The sequence below is a fragment of the Hyaena hyaena genome, unplaced genomic scaffold, assembly GCF_003009895.1.
Source record: "Hyaena hyaena isolate Hyena2069 unplaced genomic scaffold, ASM300989v1 scaffold_385, whole genome shotgun sequence".
Classification (NCBI taxonomy): Eukaryota; Metazoa; Chordata; class Mammalia; order Carnivora; family Hyaenidae; genus Hyaena; species Hyaena hyaena.
Genome location: NW_024081022.1, coordinates 345,475 through 361,199, shown reverse-complemented (window position 1 = coordinate 361,199; position 15,725 = coordinate 345,475). Strand labels below are relative to the sequence as shown.

Below are 15,725 nucleotides of genomic sequence, written 5' to 3'. Positions count from 1 at the left end.
GACCACCAATGGCACCTCGTCCCCAACCAACAATGGCACCTCGTCCCCAACCACAAATGGCACCTTGTCCCCAAGCACCACAGGCACCTCGTCCCCCACCAGCAGCCCCGCCAGCCACAGCGCCAGGACCGCCACCAGCACCACTAACCACAGCGTGGAGACTGCCACCTCCTCCGATCATAAGACTTCTCCCCAGGTGTCCATTAGGATCTCCTTTTTCTTCCTGTCCTTTTCCATTTCGAACCTCCAGTTTAACTCTTGTCTGGAAGATCCCAACACCAGCTACTACCAGCAACTGCAGAGAAACATTTCCGAGTGGGTGAGTGGCTACCCTTTCTCTGCTCTGCCCCCCCAGCGGCAGCCCCCCAGCGGGCTGAATGGTTGGCATCAGGCCTTAGCCCTTCCCTTCTCACCCCAGTTTTTGCAGAGTTATAAACAGGAGGATTTTCTGGGTCTCTCTAACATCAAGTTCAGGTACAGTTCTGGGTGTGGGCCCTGCGAGGAGGGCGGAAGTTGCCGTGACTGTGGTGAGGGCTGGCGCACTCGCAGCTGGGGGATTGCCGGTCCAGAAGCCGCCACTCCCGGCTGAGTTGCCCTTTCCCTGTGACCAGGCCAGGCTCCGTGGTGGTGGAAGCCATCCTGGCCTTCCGACAGGGCACCACCAGCGCCCTCGACGTGAAGGCACAGCTTGAAGAGCACAAGGCAGAAGCAGCAGAGAAATACGGCCTGTCCATCTCGAGTGTCAGGGGTGAGGCCGCCGCCCCCAGGGCCCCTCCGTCCCACCCCAGGGCTCCAGCTCTTCCCCAGGGAACTGGTGGGGGAGGGTCGCTTCTGTCGGGAGAATATTCTGATCGCTGCTCTTCCTTTCAGCACGAGACTCGTCAGACGCCTCGATTCCTCCCTTTGTTCAGTCTGGGCCGGGGGTTCCTGGCTGGGGCATCGCCTTGCTGGTGCTGGTCTGCGTCCTGCTGGCGCTGGCCGTCGTCTACTTCCTCGTCCTGGTAAGTGCGTGGCCTCCCGCCCTGGCCGGAGCTGCCCGGCTGGAAGGAACCCCACGCCCCCCCCCCAAATCCTGTTTCTCCAGACCGTGTGTCAGTGCCGCCGAAAGAACTGTGGGCAGCTGGACCTCTTTGCAACCCGCGATGCCTACCACCCTATGAGCGAGTACCCCACCTACCACACCCACGGGCGCTACGTGCCCCCCGGCAGCACCAGGCGCAGCCCCTACGAGGAGGTGAGGCCGGGCCTCACGGTGCTGGGCTGGCGAGGGGGTGCTGGAAGGCTGCTCGCAAAGCCCAGAGAACTTAGGCGAAGGAAACGGTGGTGCAAAGGAAGGGAAGGAAGCGGCACAGGGCCTGGAGAGCACGGGGTCAGAGGGCAGAGGCCGCCTTGGGAGGAAGGGGACTCCCAGAGAGTGTCCCCACTACCAGCCTTTCCGAGGCAGCATTCGCTGCTCTGCTGAATGGGGATCCCAGACATGAAACGGGTGAGGCGCCATGTCCAGGGGGGCCCTTGCTGCGGGGACTCACAAAGGAAGGAGCCCCCCGTGCCCCACGTGGCTCCTAAGAGTAGAGGGCAGATTGGGAAAGGCTGGCAGGAAGGGGGGGGTGAGAAGTCTCATCAGGAGCGCCCTGGGCTTCTTGGCGTCTTGGGAAGCAAGGACCCCTCCTCCTCCTCTCCTGGCTTCCTCTCCAGGACCTAGTCAATAATTACTCCGGCCACCGGGGCTGGAAGGCCACTCCAGGTGGGGGAGGGGAGTTTCCTTTCTTGACCCCGGTTTCCTTCCCCAAGGGACTTCCTTCTCCCAGTTGGACAGAGACACACAGACACCTGCTGGGGCGGGAGGAACAGGGATGGAAGGAGAAGGGGGCAGTCGGGGAGGGCAGAGGGGCTGCTGGGAGCCAAGGGAGGGGGTGAAGGGGAGGGAGAGGGAGGAGGAGCAGGCCCCTGTTTACAGTCCCCGGGCTGGGCTGCCCTGGTTCCTGGCAGGTGCTCTTCCAATTAACCCTTTGAGAGTTAGTCTCTGGACCTATTTCCTCGGCCTGGAGTGTGACCCAGGAGCCCCAGGGAGGCCCTTTCTCAGCCTCGTCCCCTCCCCCACCTAGGTGTCTCCAGGCAACGGCGGGGGCAGCCTGGCCTACACGAACCCCGCAGCCACCTCTGCCGACTTGTAGGGGCGCGCTCCCTCTCCCCGGCGCCTCACTGCCAGAGTCCTCTCCTGTCGCCTCTGTTCTGGGCTCACGAGCCTGAGTTCAGCTGGGGGCTCACGGGCCCCACCAAGTCCCCCCACCCATCTCAGCCCTGCCGAAGCCAGTCGGAGTGCCCTGAGGACCAGCCCTGGACCGTGGCTCCCAGGAAGACGGGCCCAGAAAGCCCTGCGGGGGAAGTTGGCTGAATAAAACGTGGACCTCCTCTGTGCTGTCTGCCAACTTTGGGTCTTTCATCTGTGGCCTCTCGGGACCATCCGTGACCCGTAGATGGAGGTGCAGAATGAGGAGGGGGCCTGGAAGGGGTCTTTGCAGGAGATGGGCCGGGGGGAAGGCAAGCGGTGGGGTCTGGAAGGCAGAAGCCGTGGCGAGGAGATGACAGAGGAGATAACACAGGCATGGGTCACCTCTTCCCATCCCTGGAGGCACAAGAGGAAGGAGGAAACGAAACTGAGGCGGTGGCTCCCAGGCCAGTGTGACCCAGCCCGCACCGCAGCCCTCCGCTCCCCTCTCCTGGGCTAGGGGCTGGGGGTGGCCACGCCCTCGCCTCCCCTTGGCCCGGTGCCCCTGGCGGCGCTATTCTTAGCTGCCCGGGTGTGAAGTAAGCCCCTGGGCAGCGATAGTGCGAGCAGAGTCAACAGGGCCACACGATAAGCTGCATCAGATCCCGAGGCGCTGGCGCCAGGCCCGGCCCCCTCCCTGGCCAGTGGGGTCGGCTCCTGCGCCCGGGGAATGGGGAAGTAGTTCTGGTTCCCTGACCCCTTCAGGCCCAGGCATGGTGCCTGCTGTCTCACCACGTACCCTGGGGCCTGGGCCCCCAAAGGTGGCTCCCTGAAGACCACCCTCAGCCCGGGCCTGAGCGGGAGCTGGTGTGGCAGGGGGGCTGGGAGCACCGGGCCAGGGACCTCCTCCCCTCAGGCACCCCTGCTCTGAGCCCCAGCGGAGCACCCTGGACCCTTCCCACCTGCTCCACCCAGCACAGAAACGAAAGGAATGGAAGGCAGAGATGTGCCCGGCATCACAGTTTATTGTTTATAAACCATGAAAATAACAGCTGTTGCTCGGCACAGGCCTGGCAGTGCCCACTGCAGGGAGGCGGCAGCGGGCCCCCGAGCCTTGCCTGGCCCACCCTGCTGGGGACACCCAACCCCAGCTGGGGCCCCAAGAGAGACTTGGCACATTGGCGTGGGTGCGGGACAGGGCGATGCATGCAAGGGAGAGACGGGGAAATACGGGCATGCGGCAGAGGGGCGTGGGGACCCCAACAAGTAAATGGGATGACGGGGTCTCCTCCCCTCACCAGGCGGCGCCGGGGCAGCGTCTGGCCAAAACAGCCTGCCCGCGCCAAGGCTGTAGTTCAGAACTGATGGGGCGGGGGGCTCGGCAGGGCAGGGCACAGACGGCAGACCGGGGGTCATGCCCAGAGCTCCAGGTGCCGCCCCTCCCGGGCAGCCCAGGGAGAGGGACGGGGAGGGGGCCCCTTCCATGACTTGGGGGAGATGCCAAGGGCAGGGGGCGGGGCAGAGGCTTGGCGGGGGCTGGGAGAACGGGGGACATCTAGGAAGGTGAGCAGAGGGCAGTGCCCTGGTGGAGAGAAGGCCCCAGGACTACGCAGATGTGGGGTCAGGGGCAGGAGGAGTGCGGGGAGGGGGACAGCTGTCAGAGATGCCCCGGCTCCAGCAGGCCCGGGGACCCGGGTCGGGCAGGCGGCACGGGTCAGTCCAGCTTGGCAAAGCCCCCGATGGTGACCTTCCTCTCGGGCTTGGCGCCCACGGGCTCCTGCAGCTGCACGGCCCCGCCCCCGATGAAGCAGAAGGCGGGGCACACGGGCCCCGAGCAGTCCAGGGGGCACTCCAGGAGCCCGCGGAAGGACACGGCGTCCAGGAAGGACACGCGGCCCCGCTCGTAGTCCAGGCAGATGCCCAGGCGGGGCGGCAGGGGCACGGTGCAGCTGCCCGCGGGGCCGTCCCGCCCCGTCAGCCCCGCCGTGGAGCCGGCGCCCGCCCCCAGCAGGATCTTGCCCATGCCGATGGTCAGGAACGCGAAGGGCGGCGAAGCCTCCACGGTGGCGTCCTCGGCTCCGCTGTCGTGTCCGCTGTCAGGGTCGTACCTGCGGGAGCCGGTGGGTGTTGGCAGCGGAGGGAGAAAGCGGGGCATGGGGGGGGGGTGAGGGCCAAGGGCTGAGATGGCAGACTGGATGGGATGTTGGGGAGTGAGTGGCCGAGAGGACCGATCGGGGCCGTGTCGCAAACGCAGGGGTCAGAAGGTGGGGCTGGGGGCCGAGGCCACCAGGAAAGCAGTGTTGAAGGAAGGGATGCTGGTGTCAGAGGCAGGGGAGAAGGAGGTGAGGACTGAGCCCCAGGAGCCAGGAAGGTGCTGAGGAGGGCAAGGGGGCGACGTGCTGGCAGGGGGCTCAGGGAAGGTTCGAGAGCGTTGAGAGGGCTCCGTGACTGAGGAGCTGGGGAGAGGAAGGCCGTCAGGGAGGCAGGTGTGGGAAGAGAGCTGGGGTGGAGGGTGCGGGCTGGGGTGCACTGCGGAGAAATGGGGTGTTTAGGGACAGAGTGCGGGGAGAAAGGGCTGGGGAGGCAGACGCGTGGGGGATGGTAATGGCGTTGGCAGGAGAGGGGGTGCAGGCGGAATGTTAAAGGCAGCGCTTCGGATGCTGAGAACAGATGCGGTGAAGGAGGTGCTGGGGAGGGTGGGTTTCGTGGACGCAGCAGGTGGAAAGGGGGGGTTGGGAGGTGCGGAGGTCGGACAGGTGGCGAGGAGGCCTGGGGGACAGCTGGAAGCAGGTGCACGGCCCCTCTCCTCACACCCCTTTCCACAGCCACACACCCCTCCAAAACCCAAGCCTCCACACCCTGCGGCCTCCCCCTGCCCCCCCCCCCGCCTGGCATCCCTGCCCCTAACTCCGCCTGCCACCCCCATCCTGTGCCCGGCTCCCCCGCCCCCGGGCCCCGCACCCCCTCCCTCCCAGAGGCCTGACCTGGGGCTGATCACGTCCGGGGCACCCTGGAAGCTCTCCTGAAGCTTGCTCTCCAGCCCGACGCCCACCTTGACCAAGTAGGAGGCTGGGTCCACCGCACAGGCCCAGTAGCTGCGGCCCTGGGTCACGGCCACGTCTCCCAGGACCACATCCACGCTCAGGTGGCAGCCCGTGAGCAGCCGCTCAGCGGCCAGCAGCAGGGGCAGCCCTGGAACACTGCGCACCGCCCGCTGGTCCTTGCTGATGGCCAGGCGCTCCCGGCTTGTGCCCCATCGGCCATCCAGGAAGAAGTGCAGGACTGCAGCGAGGGAGGTGACAGAGGAGGGACTTCAGGGACAGGACACGGGGGGGAGGGGGGTTCCAGGACGTGGAACAAGCTGCCAAGGCCCGGGCAGGGGCTCCAGGGACCAGGGCCTGGAGAACCACCATGGGTGGCATGAAGAGAAAAGAAAGGGGCATCCCAAATGGGCATGGGGCCCCAAAAGAGTTTTAGGGGTGACCAGTGAGCCCAGAAACCTGCCTTCCACACCCAGTTGGCCTGCAGCGCCTCCTCCTGGCCGTCTTCTATGGCCGTTCACCCCAGAGCCCCCACTACCACTCCGCCCCCCTCCCAGACCCACACCTTCCAGCCCACACTATGGTGCTCACACTCGGCCCGGACACCCCGCGTGGGTGGTGATGCTCCTGGATTCCACCTATGCCCCAGGAGCCAGACTGTTTTCTGGAGTCACTGTCCCCACACTTACTACTGGGAACTGACCTCACTGCCTTCTCGTGGCAATAATACTGCTATTGTGCCTACGGAGGAAGGACTTGAAGTTCAGAGAGGACAAGACTTCTCAAAGCCACAGCTGGCAAGAGGCAGAGCCGGGATCTGAATCCAGGTGGTCCAGCCCCAGAGCTGGTGAGCACGGCCCACTGTGACATCAGCGGCCCCTGCGTACCCCGCGCGCTTCGGAGGCCACACGGCCCCCACCCAGCATCCCCCGCGCTTCAGAGGCCACACGGCCCCCACCCGGCACCCCCCGCGCTTTGGAGGCTGCCCGGGGTCGCTCACCGGGCGCGGGGGGCGTGTGCAGGTGCACGTCCTCGCTGTACTCGCCGTAGCCGGCCTTGTTGCAGCCCCGCACGCGCAACACGTACACGGAGCCCGTGTCAGGGTTCTCAAGCAGGGCGCTGGTACCCCTCACCTCCTCCCGCCGCTGCCAGCGGGTGGGGCCCGGCTGGGCGGGCACATCGGTGCGCCGGAATTCGATGGTGTAGTGCCAGGCGGGCGGCGAGTGGGGGGGCAGTCGCCAGCACAGGAATATCTGGTCGTAGGCGAAGGTGCGCTGGGTGTCGATGACGGGAGCCTCGGGCACTGTGGGAAGAGATAGCGGGGGTCAGTGGGGGCCTGGTCACGGGCGTGGCGTGGAGGGTGGGCAAGGGAAGGGAAAGCAGCGGGGGGCCGGGGGGGTGAGTGTGGGTGAGGGGGATCTGAGGAGAAGGCTGTGTGGGGGCCGGGGGCCGGGCAGGGGCGGGCATGCACTGGGCAGGGGGTGTCATGCCCATCCCGCCTGCCCTTCTCTCGCTCTGGCCTTAGGTCAGTTGCTTCCCTTTTCTGGGCCTCAGTTTCCTCCTCTGTCAGAAAAGGTATTAGACCAGATGGGGACCCTTCTTTCTATGAACTTTTTTAGTCTACAAATAAAGGGGAGTCCAGGGAAAGGCAGGCAAAGGCCACTGGAACCCAGGCTACACAGGGCGCAGGTCAGGAGGAGGGGCAGGGCGGGAGGGGGACAGATGCGAGAGAGTCCGCACAGTGGAGAGCAGGGGACGGGGAGGGTGAGCGAGAGTGTGACAGCGGCAGGGTGGAGGCTGGAGGGGAAGAGGAGGCTAGTATAGGGGGCGAGGACTGGAGGCCGGGAGGCCAGAGGGAAGGGGCTGGGCGGGAGCCTGAGGCAGGCAGAGAGAGACAGAGGGCGCTGGGGGCACTGAGGCAGGGCAGAGGAGGAAGCGAGGGGCGGGGGCCGAGCTGTGTGGGGGCGGCAGGGCAGGGGCCCCGGGGCAGGGCCGCTGACTTGCCTGGGGTGCTCCGGAGCAGAGTCCGCGGTGGCCACAGCCTACAAACAAAGAGAGGGAGAAGCAGCGCTGAGCGCGGTGTGGCCGGGCTGGGGGGCGGCGGGGAGGGGCGGCTAGGCCGGGCTGGGCGGGAGGCCGGGACGACCCGGTGTGCGCTGCCCCCCCGGGCCCGCTGCTGGGGGGGGTGGGGGGGAGGGCGCTAATGGGGCACGGGGCCTGGCCACCTCCTCACCTCGCAGAAAGTTAAGCTCCGTCAGCAGCTTCATCTCACGCCCCACGTCCAGCTGACAGTGGCGGAAGGAGGAGCTGGCGGCCGGCCGGAAGGTCTGCAGGGCCTCGGTAGCTCGGGCGATCCTGCGATGGGGCGGGCAAGGGTCAGCCGAGGCCATCCGGGCAGCCGCTCCGCCCCTCGGCTCGGCCCTACCTGTGCCTAGAGCCTCGGCCGCCCTGCAGGCAAGCCTGGTGCCAGGTCAGCCTGGTCCGGTGTAAAGCCTGGGGACCCATCTGTCCGTGGGGCGGCCCCTCAAGCACCATCTGCACACTGGCTGCACCCCTGCATCTGTCGGTGGGGCGGCCCCTCACACACCATCCCCACATTGGCTGCACCCCTGCATTTGTCGGTGGGGAGGCCCCTTGCACACTGTCCCCGACACCAGCTGCACTCTTGTGGCTGTCTGTGGGGCAGCCCCTCCCCAACACCGGCTGCACCTCTGCATCTGTCATGGGGAGGCCCCTCACACACCATCCCCACACCGGCTGCACCCCTGCATCTGTCGGTGGGGCAGCCCCTCGCATGTCATCCCCCACGCCAGCTGCACCCCTGTGTCTGTCGTGGAGAGGCCCCTCACACACCATCCCTGACACCGGCTACACCCCTGCAGCTGTCTGTGGGGTGGCCCCTCGCAGACCCTTCCTGACACTGGCTGCACCCGTGTCTGTCCGTGGGACAGCAGCCCACACACCATCCCCAAGCCGGCTGCACCCCTGCAGATGTCGGTGGGGTGGCCCCTCGCACCGTCCCCAACACTGGCTGCACCGCTGCGCCCCGGGTACCTGTTGTGCAGCTGCTTGGCCGCTTGCACAAAGCAGGGCTGGTCTGTTTCCTTAAGCACCTCCTGGGCATAGCCCAGCAGACCTGAGCCGTCCAGCAGGCCCCGGTGCTCCCGGATCTGGGTGCCGAGACGGGCCAGGCGCTCCTGCTGGCACTCCTCGATGGCCTGCAGCAGCGACGCCCGCTTCTCCTCCAGCACAGCGCCCAGCCCCCGCACCAGCTGGGCCACCTCCTCCTTGGCCTGCTGGCCGCTCACCTGCCCAGAGAGCAACACTCACTATCTTCCTCTCGAAGGTGGCACTGTGCCAGCCTTCTGGGGCGCCGCATCGCCCGGGGGCCGGGACCACAGCAGACTGGTGACGTCCCACCCACCGGCTCCAGCAGGACCAGGCTCGCTCTCCAAAGGCGCCCAGACACCCAGATGGTTTAACTCCCGAAACTTTGTGCTGCCCTTTCTGGATGCCCACACCTTAATCTTGGGCCTTAAGGAGTCCCCCCCAAATAAGAGAGACCACAAGTGCACTAATGGCCACCGGCCTCTGTGCCCTCCTTATCGTCTGTCCCTGCGCTGGCTGATCCAAGTAATCCGGCAGGGAGTGTCAGGGGCGTGCCCATCCTCTGTGGGCAGCTGAGCCTTGGGGCGCCTGTGCTATGTCTCCGGGACTTTTCAAGCTCTCCCTGTCCTCGGTGACTGCCATCCTGTCCCCACTGTAGCCCCAGGTACAGCCTGGTCTGGGGCACCCAGATCCCTGCCAACCTGGCTTAACCAGAACCTGGACACCTCCCGGGATCCACCCCCCCCAGGGGCTTCCTGAGCTAGCAAGCGGTGACCGGCCACGCCCACGCGCTTCCGGCTTCCCCTCCCAGGCAGGGCCCACCTCCACGCCCTCCCTCACCTCCGTGTGCCGCACGGTCTCCTCCAGCTCACAGATCTGGGTCTGTACTGTGTCCTGGTTTCCCAGGATGTATGTCAGGCTCTTTGTCAGCTTGTCCTGAGGGGGAAGAAAAAAGGTGGGCATCATGCCTAGCTTGGCAGAGGCCAGCATGTAGAGGGGGTGCGAGAGGCTGTGACAGTGGGCTGAGCGAGGCAGGGTCCTCACCTTGAGGGCCTGGTAGGCGCTGAGCACTGGTGTGATCTTGTGCCCACCATGGGTGCGCCTCACCCGGCAGAGCTGGCACACCAGCCGCTGGCACGTCTTGCAGTAATGGGTCACCTCTTCCTTGTGGTCTGGGCACATCAGGCCCTAGGGACAGAAAGAGCAATGACGGAGTCAGCCAACGGTGGGCTTAAGGGGCTGACCGACCACTCGAGCACCTGGCCGCCTCTGCACCCTCCGGCGGGGGAGCCCAGTTGGGGTGCTCCACAGTGCCACCTGCTGGTGCACACTGGCACCAAAGGGAGCCTCGCCTGGGCCAGGTATCCACTTAGCTCCGCCCTCCCATCTACTTGTAGATGTGTGCTAATAGCAATAATAATAATTAATCTTTGCCTTGCGGCTAATCATTAACCTTGCCCGTCTTGTTCACTGCCCTGGTCCCAGCGCCTAGAAGAGCACCAGGCACCAGCCTTGGTAAATATTTGCTCAGCGAATGCATGAATGCAGGCAGATCCCTTCGGCACGCAGGTAACTTTCACAAACACTGTCCCTGCGGTCCCTTCCCTGACCCTCAGGGTATGGGCGTTTCGGGGCACAGATTATCATTCTCATTCAGCAGATGGGATGGAAGCTCCGCTCTCTTGCTGCTGTTACAGAGAGAGGAGCCAGGCGGTGGCAACCCTCCACCCACCTCTTTTCCGGGGCCCACAGAGCCAGGTCTGCCCCCACGCGGCACTACCGCGGCCCTCCCTTGGCAGGCTCTTCGAGGGCTGGCTCACCTTGGGCCGGAAGGAGAGGGTGGGCAGTGTGGGCTCGTGCTGGGCCTTCTGGGTGCCCCAGGGGTGGAAGAGCTTGAAGCACTCGTTGCAGAAGGTGGCCCTGCACTCGGTGCAGCCCTTGGTGGCCTCCAGCGGCGGGGGCTTGCACAGCTGGCACAGGATGGCGCCGCCCACACTCACGCTCTGGCGGTACCGCTCCACCACGCGCTCCAGGGTCAGGTTCCGGAACAGCCCTGCCAGGCCCCGTTCGCCCAGGTCCACGTCGCCCTGGCAGGCTGGGCACGGGAACGTGATCACCTGGGGGTGCAGAGCGCCTCGCTTCCGCCCGGGGTACGTCCCAAAGCCTGTGGAAAGTGCCAGGGAGGTAGGGGGGTGAGGGACCAGAAAGGCTGTTCAATAGAAAACATGACTTCTTACTGTGCCAGAGCTCAGCTGACATCAGAGCCCCTGCAAGGCAGACAGATGCCCCCGACCAGGGATGGAGGCTTCCCCGCCGACCCGGCGGCTCCAGCCCGCCCCTCGGGGCCCAGCCCCACCTGACTTAAGCAGCCGATCCAAGCGGTCTGGCTTCGGGAGAGTTCTGCGTGCCAGGCGGGGACTCCGGGTCGAAGGGGTGGAGGCGGGAGAGGTGGGCTCGGAGCTGGGGTCCGCGCCATGGCCTATGTATCCCTGCTGGCCCAGCACTTCCCGGGCACAGGCCTGGCACACGTTGTGGGTACAGGGCAGCACCAGTGGCTGCTTGTACATCTCCTGACACACCGGACACAGCAGTTCTTTCTCCATGTTCTTCATGCTTGTCTGTGGAGGCAGCGGGAGGCTGGGTCAGAGAACGCCGGCCTCGGGGCGCATCTCAGCAGGCCTCTCGGGGCCCTTCCAAACCCGAGGGGTCTGGGGGGGAGGACAAGGAGACAAGCTGCCTGGGGCTCTTCCCCGGCACCACCTGGGCCTGGTGCACAGACCGTCCCAGCCCTGCTGCCTGCCTCTTCTCCTCCGGCACAGAGCTGAAGCCCACGGAGCGGGGAGCCCCGGCCGGAGCACCTGCCTCCCCCAGCCTCAAGCCCCGCCCCTCCCGCTCCCCCTGCGGGGGCCGGGCCGCAGCCCCTCTCCCCAGGCCATTGCCCCCATCCCCCCACCTCTGGGCCGCCAGGTTCTCTCAAGGACACCGCCCATTCTGCAGCTCGGTGCAGACCCCCGCCCCCTTTTCTGGCACCCCCCTCCCTCCCAGCGTGACTCCTCCCTACAGCCGGCGCCGCTCGCTCTGCAGCTCTCCCTCCTCCCGCTCACCGCGTCCATCGTCTCGCCGCGGCTCAGCCTGCGGCCGCCCCAGCCTCCATTCCCCATCCTTCACTTCCCCCGCCGGCTCCTCGGGTCCCGGATACGAACCCAGTCCCTTTCGCCCCCCGACTGCCAGGCCCTCCCTCCCCTCCCCCTGACTGGCCGCAACCCCCTCCCCAAGCGAGGGGGAGACGAGCGCCCGCCTACTCGCCCCCTCCCCACCGGAAGTACCCCTCCCTTTTTTGGTGGAGGGGGGTCCTTAAGCTTCGCCCCACCCCCACACCTCACCTTGGTCCCTCTCTTCGCAGCCATCCCGGTCAGGGGCGCAGCTGACACAAAGGAGGGAGGGACAGGCAGGGAGGGGGAAGGAAGTGGTGGGGGGGAGCAGGGTTGGCACCGCCCCTGGGAGAGCCGGGCATGGGTTGCCATGACAACCGCGGGCTCGGAGGCAGCCCCGAGTGGGGGCGCGGTGGGGTGGGGTCTCGCCGAAGGGTCCAAATTTGGAACCGCACTGTGGGGCGGCTCCTTCATCGCCCCTCACCTAGCCTCAGTTTTCTTGGAAACCACCCAAGCTCACACACGCCCCCCTCCTCAGAGCACACGTAGCCCCGCGGCCCCGCGGCCCCAGCCCGGGGGCACCGCCGGCGGCTCCCCAGCCCACCCGCCGCATCCGGGCAGCTCCTGGTTCCTCATTCCCCAGCAGATGGACGCCTCCACGGCACTCGCCTCCGGGCTGCCCCCGGGATTACCCTCGCCAAGCTGCTCCCCGACCCTCCCCGTCCTTCCCGCCGTCCCCAGACCCCTGCCTCCGGGCCAGCATCGTGCCTCCTCTCCACCTGTTCAGGTCCCGGCCTGCCCGGACCCCTGTGCTCCCCTCCCCTTCCCCTCGACCCCACCTTAACTCACACTGATGCGGACCAGTGCATCCATGATGGAAGTGAAGGTCTGCATGTCCTCACCCTCAGCCATGGCCCTAGCATGCCCGCCCGCCCCCGGGTGCCCGATCCCGGCTGCGGCTGCGAACCCCGGGCTTAACGCAGGAGCCCGGAGGGGTGTGGGGCGGGGTGGGGGTGAGATGTCACTGCGCATGCTCCAGGGACAGCCTCGAACAGCGCCCGTCGAGGTAGGAGGTGGGAAATAGTTCTCCCCACGTGGTCCTCGGAAGACGGTGGGGGGGGGACATGGAATGACATTTGAGGGGGAAGCCATGTCTCATGTTGGCGTTCCTCACTGGCTCCGTAGTCTTACTTATATAAAGCGGGAGGAAGAGTTTCAGGGAAAGATGGGCTCCAGACCGGGAGGACTAGGTTTTGGTTTGGGCTCGAGTCCACGGGAGATGTCCAGCCAGTGATCATGGGGAGGGAGGTGTGAGGAACGCACAATGGAGATGACATAAATGGCAAAGAACACAGACGTGGGCTAGAGCCCATGGGCCACCGGCCGGCCCGGCAGCTTGCGCCGAGAGGCCGCAGACGCTCGGGGTGCGCGGAAGGGCCGGGGACCAGGGCGGTGGCCGCGGCCGCGGCCGCACGCAGTACTTCCTCCCTGCCGGCAGGCGGCGCCGTGGCCAGGCGCCTAGAGGGGGCGCGGGGACGACGTGGGGGGAAGCGAGCCCGCGAGCCGGGCTGACGCATGCGCACGGCTGGCCACTCCGGTTCGGCTCCACTCTCGCCTCGGCCCTCGGCGCCGAGTGGACCGGAGGGCGGGACGTGATGGGTAACCGCGCCGGCGGGATTCCCCCCCCCCCCCGACGGATGAGTGTGGTGGGGCTGGGGCGGCCCGGCTGGGGCGCTCCTCTGCCCGCAGAGCTGACGTGTCCTGGGCCCCGGGGGGCGGGAGGGCTCGGGCGCCCGCGGCGGCGGGGAGGGGGGTCGGGGAGGGGGCGGCGGGGAAGCGGCTGTGCCCGCGGCCGGGGGTCGCGCCCGGCTCAGCTCCGCGCCTCGCGTGGTCGCCGCCCCTCCAGCCGTGGGCACGGGCACGTCGCTGGCGCTGTCCTCCCTCCTGTCCCTGCTGCTGTTCGCCGGGATGCAGATGTACAGCCGCCAGCTGGCCTCCACCGAGTGGCTCACCATCCAGGGCGGCCTGCTGGGCTCCGGCCTCTTCGTCTTCTCTCTCACCGTATCCTTCCGGGGCCGGGGCCGGGGGGGGGGGGGGGGGGGCGGCTCTGCCCCATCGCTCGTCCCACCCTTAACTCCCTGGGCCCAGGCCTTCAACAACCTGGAGAATCTGGTCTTTGGCAAAGGATTCCAGGCCAAGATCTTCCCTGAGAGTAAGTGAAAACGGGGCCTGAGCGCACCCTGCCCTCTAACCTCGCCCAGCGCGGGGCTGGCCGTCCAGGCGCCCCGCCGGCCGGCCGTGTGGTGTGCAGTTGCTGCGCTCGCTCCGGCCTCGCCGCCAGCACCTCCTCTGGCGGGTGGAGGGGCGAAGGGAAGGGCCCAGAGCGGCACCGTAGTTACCTCCGGCCACTTGCCAGGGGAGTTCTGAGGACACTGGGCCTGACTTGCCTGCGTCCTTGGGGACGTTGTTTGCCCCCACGAGAAGAAGGGGCAGGACCGATTTCGTTGAGGGGGTTCTGACGTGCAGTTGAACCTGCGTCGGTGGGTTCTGTGTATCTGAGATAATCTCTGAGAGCGAAGTGTTGGGTCCTCCAGGCGTCAGTCGCTGCGATCCTGCCCGAGGTAGAATAAACGGGAGACCGTTTCCTGCGCACTCGGCACTCGTTAGCGCCCACGTAATGGAGAATTGATTTCCCGCCTATGCCGAATTACGTTTGTAAAGCAAATCAGGCATCGAGGCCATGTCATCTGAGGAGGGTCCCGGGCTTGAAAGTGACAGCAAATGCCTTCTCTTGTGGAGCCTTCCTCGGGTAGAACAGGGGCGTCATTTCTGTGCCCTCCCTGCTGCCCCGCCTTCCCCAGCCCCCCCCCCCCCCCCGCGGCCTCCAGCCTTCAGAGGTTTTGGTTCCACGCGTCCTGCCTTCCTGTGCTTCCGACTTCCGTTGTGGGGCGAGGCTCTCGGCCGCCTCCTACCCTGACCTTTCTACCCTCTCGCTTTCTCTCCAGTTCTCCTCTGGATGCCCGGAGACTCTTTCCGGCCCCCGTAGGCTTGGGTGTCCAGACCCTCTGCCCCCGACCCTGTGTCCGGGGAGCGAGGCCCCCAGCTTCCACCGCCGCACAGCCAGTGTAGTGCACGCTCCTGAGCGCACTGGCTTCTGTGGCAGAGGCCTCACCCGCCTTCCCAAACGGCAGCACCCTGCCTTTCAGACGCTGCTGTCGCTTTTTCTTTTCCTTTGTACTGGAGGAGAGCCGGGATGGGAAGCTCAGCGGCGCCTGGGACAGGGCCGGGAGGGAGCATGCGCCTCCTACCTCATGGCCAGACATCACTGAGGGCGTCGCGCCACACCCTCCGTGCAGGTTCCCCAGGATCCAGAGGCCCCAGGTTTCCCCCAGGCCTCATATGAGGGCTTGGTGTTTCCCATCCCGGCCAGCACCCCCTTGTCCCCTCTTGCCTTCCCAGTTCTTCTCTGCCTCCTGTTGGCTCTCTTTGCGTCTGGCCTCATCCACCGGGTCTGCGTCACCACCTGGTAAGTGCAGCTGGATGAGGGGCGCGTGTCGTCCTGTCCTTTGGCACCGGCTCCTCCTGCGATGATTTCAGACTTCCCCCTCTCCCCTCCCTCCCTCCTCGCCCCTCCCTCCCTCCTCGCCCTTTCCCACTTCCCCAGACCTGACCCAGGATTCTCTCCCTGCTGCTGCCAGCTGCCCAGGGAGGCACCAGGCTGGCGGGATGCCCGCTGACGCTGTGGCTTCTCCCTTCTCGCCTGCAGCTTCATCTTCTCCATGGTCGGCCTGTACTACATCAACAAGATCTCCTCCACGCTGTACCAGGCGGCAGCTCCGGTCCTCACACCGGCCAAGGTCACGGGGAAGGGCAAGAAGAGAAACTGACCCTGAATGTCCAATAAAGTCGATTCTTTGTAGCCCTGTGAGCGACGCCTGCCTCTTGCCTATGCTCTCCGGCCGTGGGCGGGCGGGGCTTCTCCCTCTGCCACTCGTTTTCAGCGCGTAGTTGTCAGGCACCATCAGGGCCAAGCGCTTCGTCAGGCACTCTAGTGGCGTGTGCTTGTGTGAAGGTCCCATCGTGGGAGCAAAGTGCATGACTGACCTGCTGCGCTGACTTGTCGCCGGAGGGGTCCAGGCTGTAGCGCAGGAAGCCTTCCTTGCCCATCCGGATGGGAATAGATCTTGGGACGGGAATGAGGGAAGGAAAGGCCCC

The 15,725-nt window shown here is 66.2% G+C and overlaps 3 protein-coding genes across 4 annotated transcripts in view; 2 read left to right on the top strand and 1 right to left on the bottom strand.

The window, feature by feature from the left end:
• The window catches only part of MUC1 (mucin 1, cell surface associated), a 4,153-nt gene extending 1,724 nt beyond the window's left edge, over positions 1 to 2,429 (top strand). The window contains exons 3-8 of the mRNA XM_039251282.1: positions 7 to 319; positions 419 to 474; positions 612 to 748; positions 871 to 1,001; positions 1,085 to 1,234; positions 2,106 to 2,429. Coding sequence (XP_039107213.1) covers positions 7 to 319; positions 419 to 474; positions 612 to 748; positions 871 to 1,001; positions 1,085 to 1,234; positions 2,106 to 2,174 — 856 coding nt within the window. The 3' untranslated portion in view covers positions 2,175 to 2,429. The remainder of the gene's footprint in view (positions 1 to 6; positions 320 to 418; positions 475 to 611; positions 749 to 870; positions 1,002 to 1,084; positions 1,235 to 2,105) is intronic.
• A 796-nt stretch (positions 2,430 to 3,225) lies between these two features.
• On the bottom strand, positions 3,226 to 12,479 carry TRIM46 (tripartite motif containing 46). Of its 2 annotated transcripts, none has more exons than XM_039251450.1 (10): positions 12,360 to 12,479; positions 10,715 to 10,976; positions 10,179 to 10,522; positions 9,403 to 9,546; positions 9,199 to 9,294; positions 8,305 to 8,558; positions 7,484 to 7,605; positions 6,251 to 6,553; positions 5,194 to 5,491; positions 3,226 to 4,317 (listed from the first exon to the last, which is right to left on the bottom strand). In XM_039251450.1, exons 1-10 carry the CDS (start codon positions 12,420 to 12,422, stop codon positions 3,924 to 3,926), a joined length of 2,280 nt encoding a protein of 759 aa, XP_039107381.1. In that variant the 5' UTR covers positions 12,423 to 12,479; the 3' UTR covers positions 3,226 to 3,923. The 2 variants fall into 2 exon arrangements, with proteins under 2 accessions (XP_039107381.1, XP_039107382.1); XM_039251451.1 differs by lacking the exon at positions 12,360 to 12,479 and adding an exon at positions 11,742 to 11,777.
• A 591-nt stretch (positions 12,480 to 13,070) lies between these two features.
• On the top strand, positions 13,071 to 15,438 carry KRTCAP2 (keratinocyte associated protein 2). The gene is given in 6 exon segments (XM_039251452.1): positions 13,071 to 13,116; positions 13,119 to 13,169; positions 13,417 to 13,571; positions 13,659 to 13,722; positions 14,970 to 15,036; positions 15,277 to 15,438. Coding segments are annotated over 6 exon segments (489 nt in total). The 5' UTR covers positions 13,071 to 13,085; the 3' UTR covers positions 15,398 to 15,438.
• Positions 15,439 to 15,725: the final 287 nt, after the last annotated feature.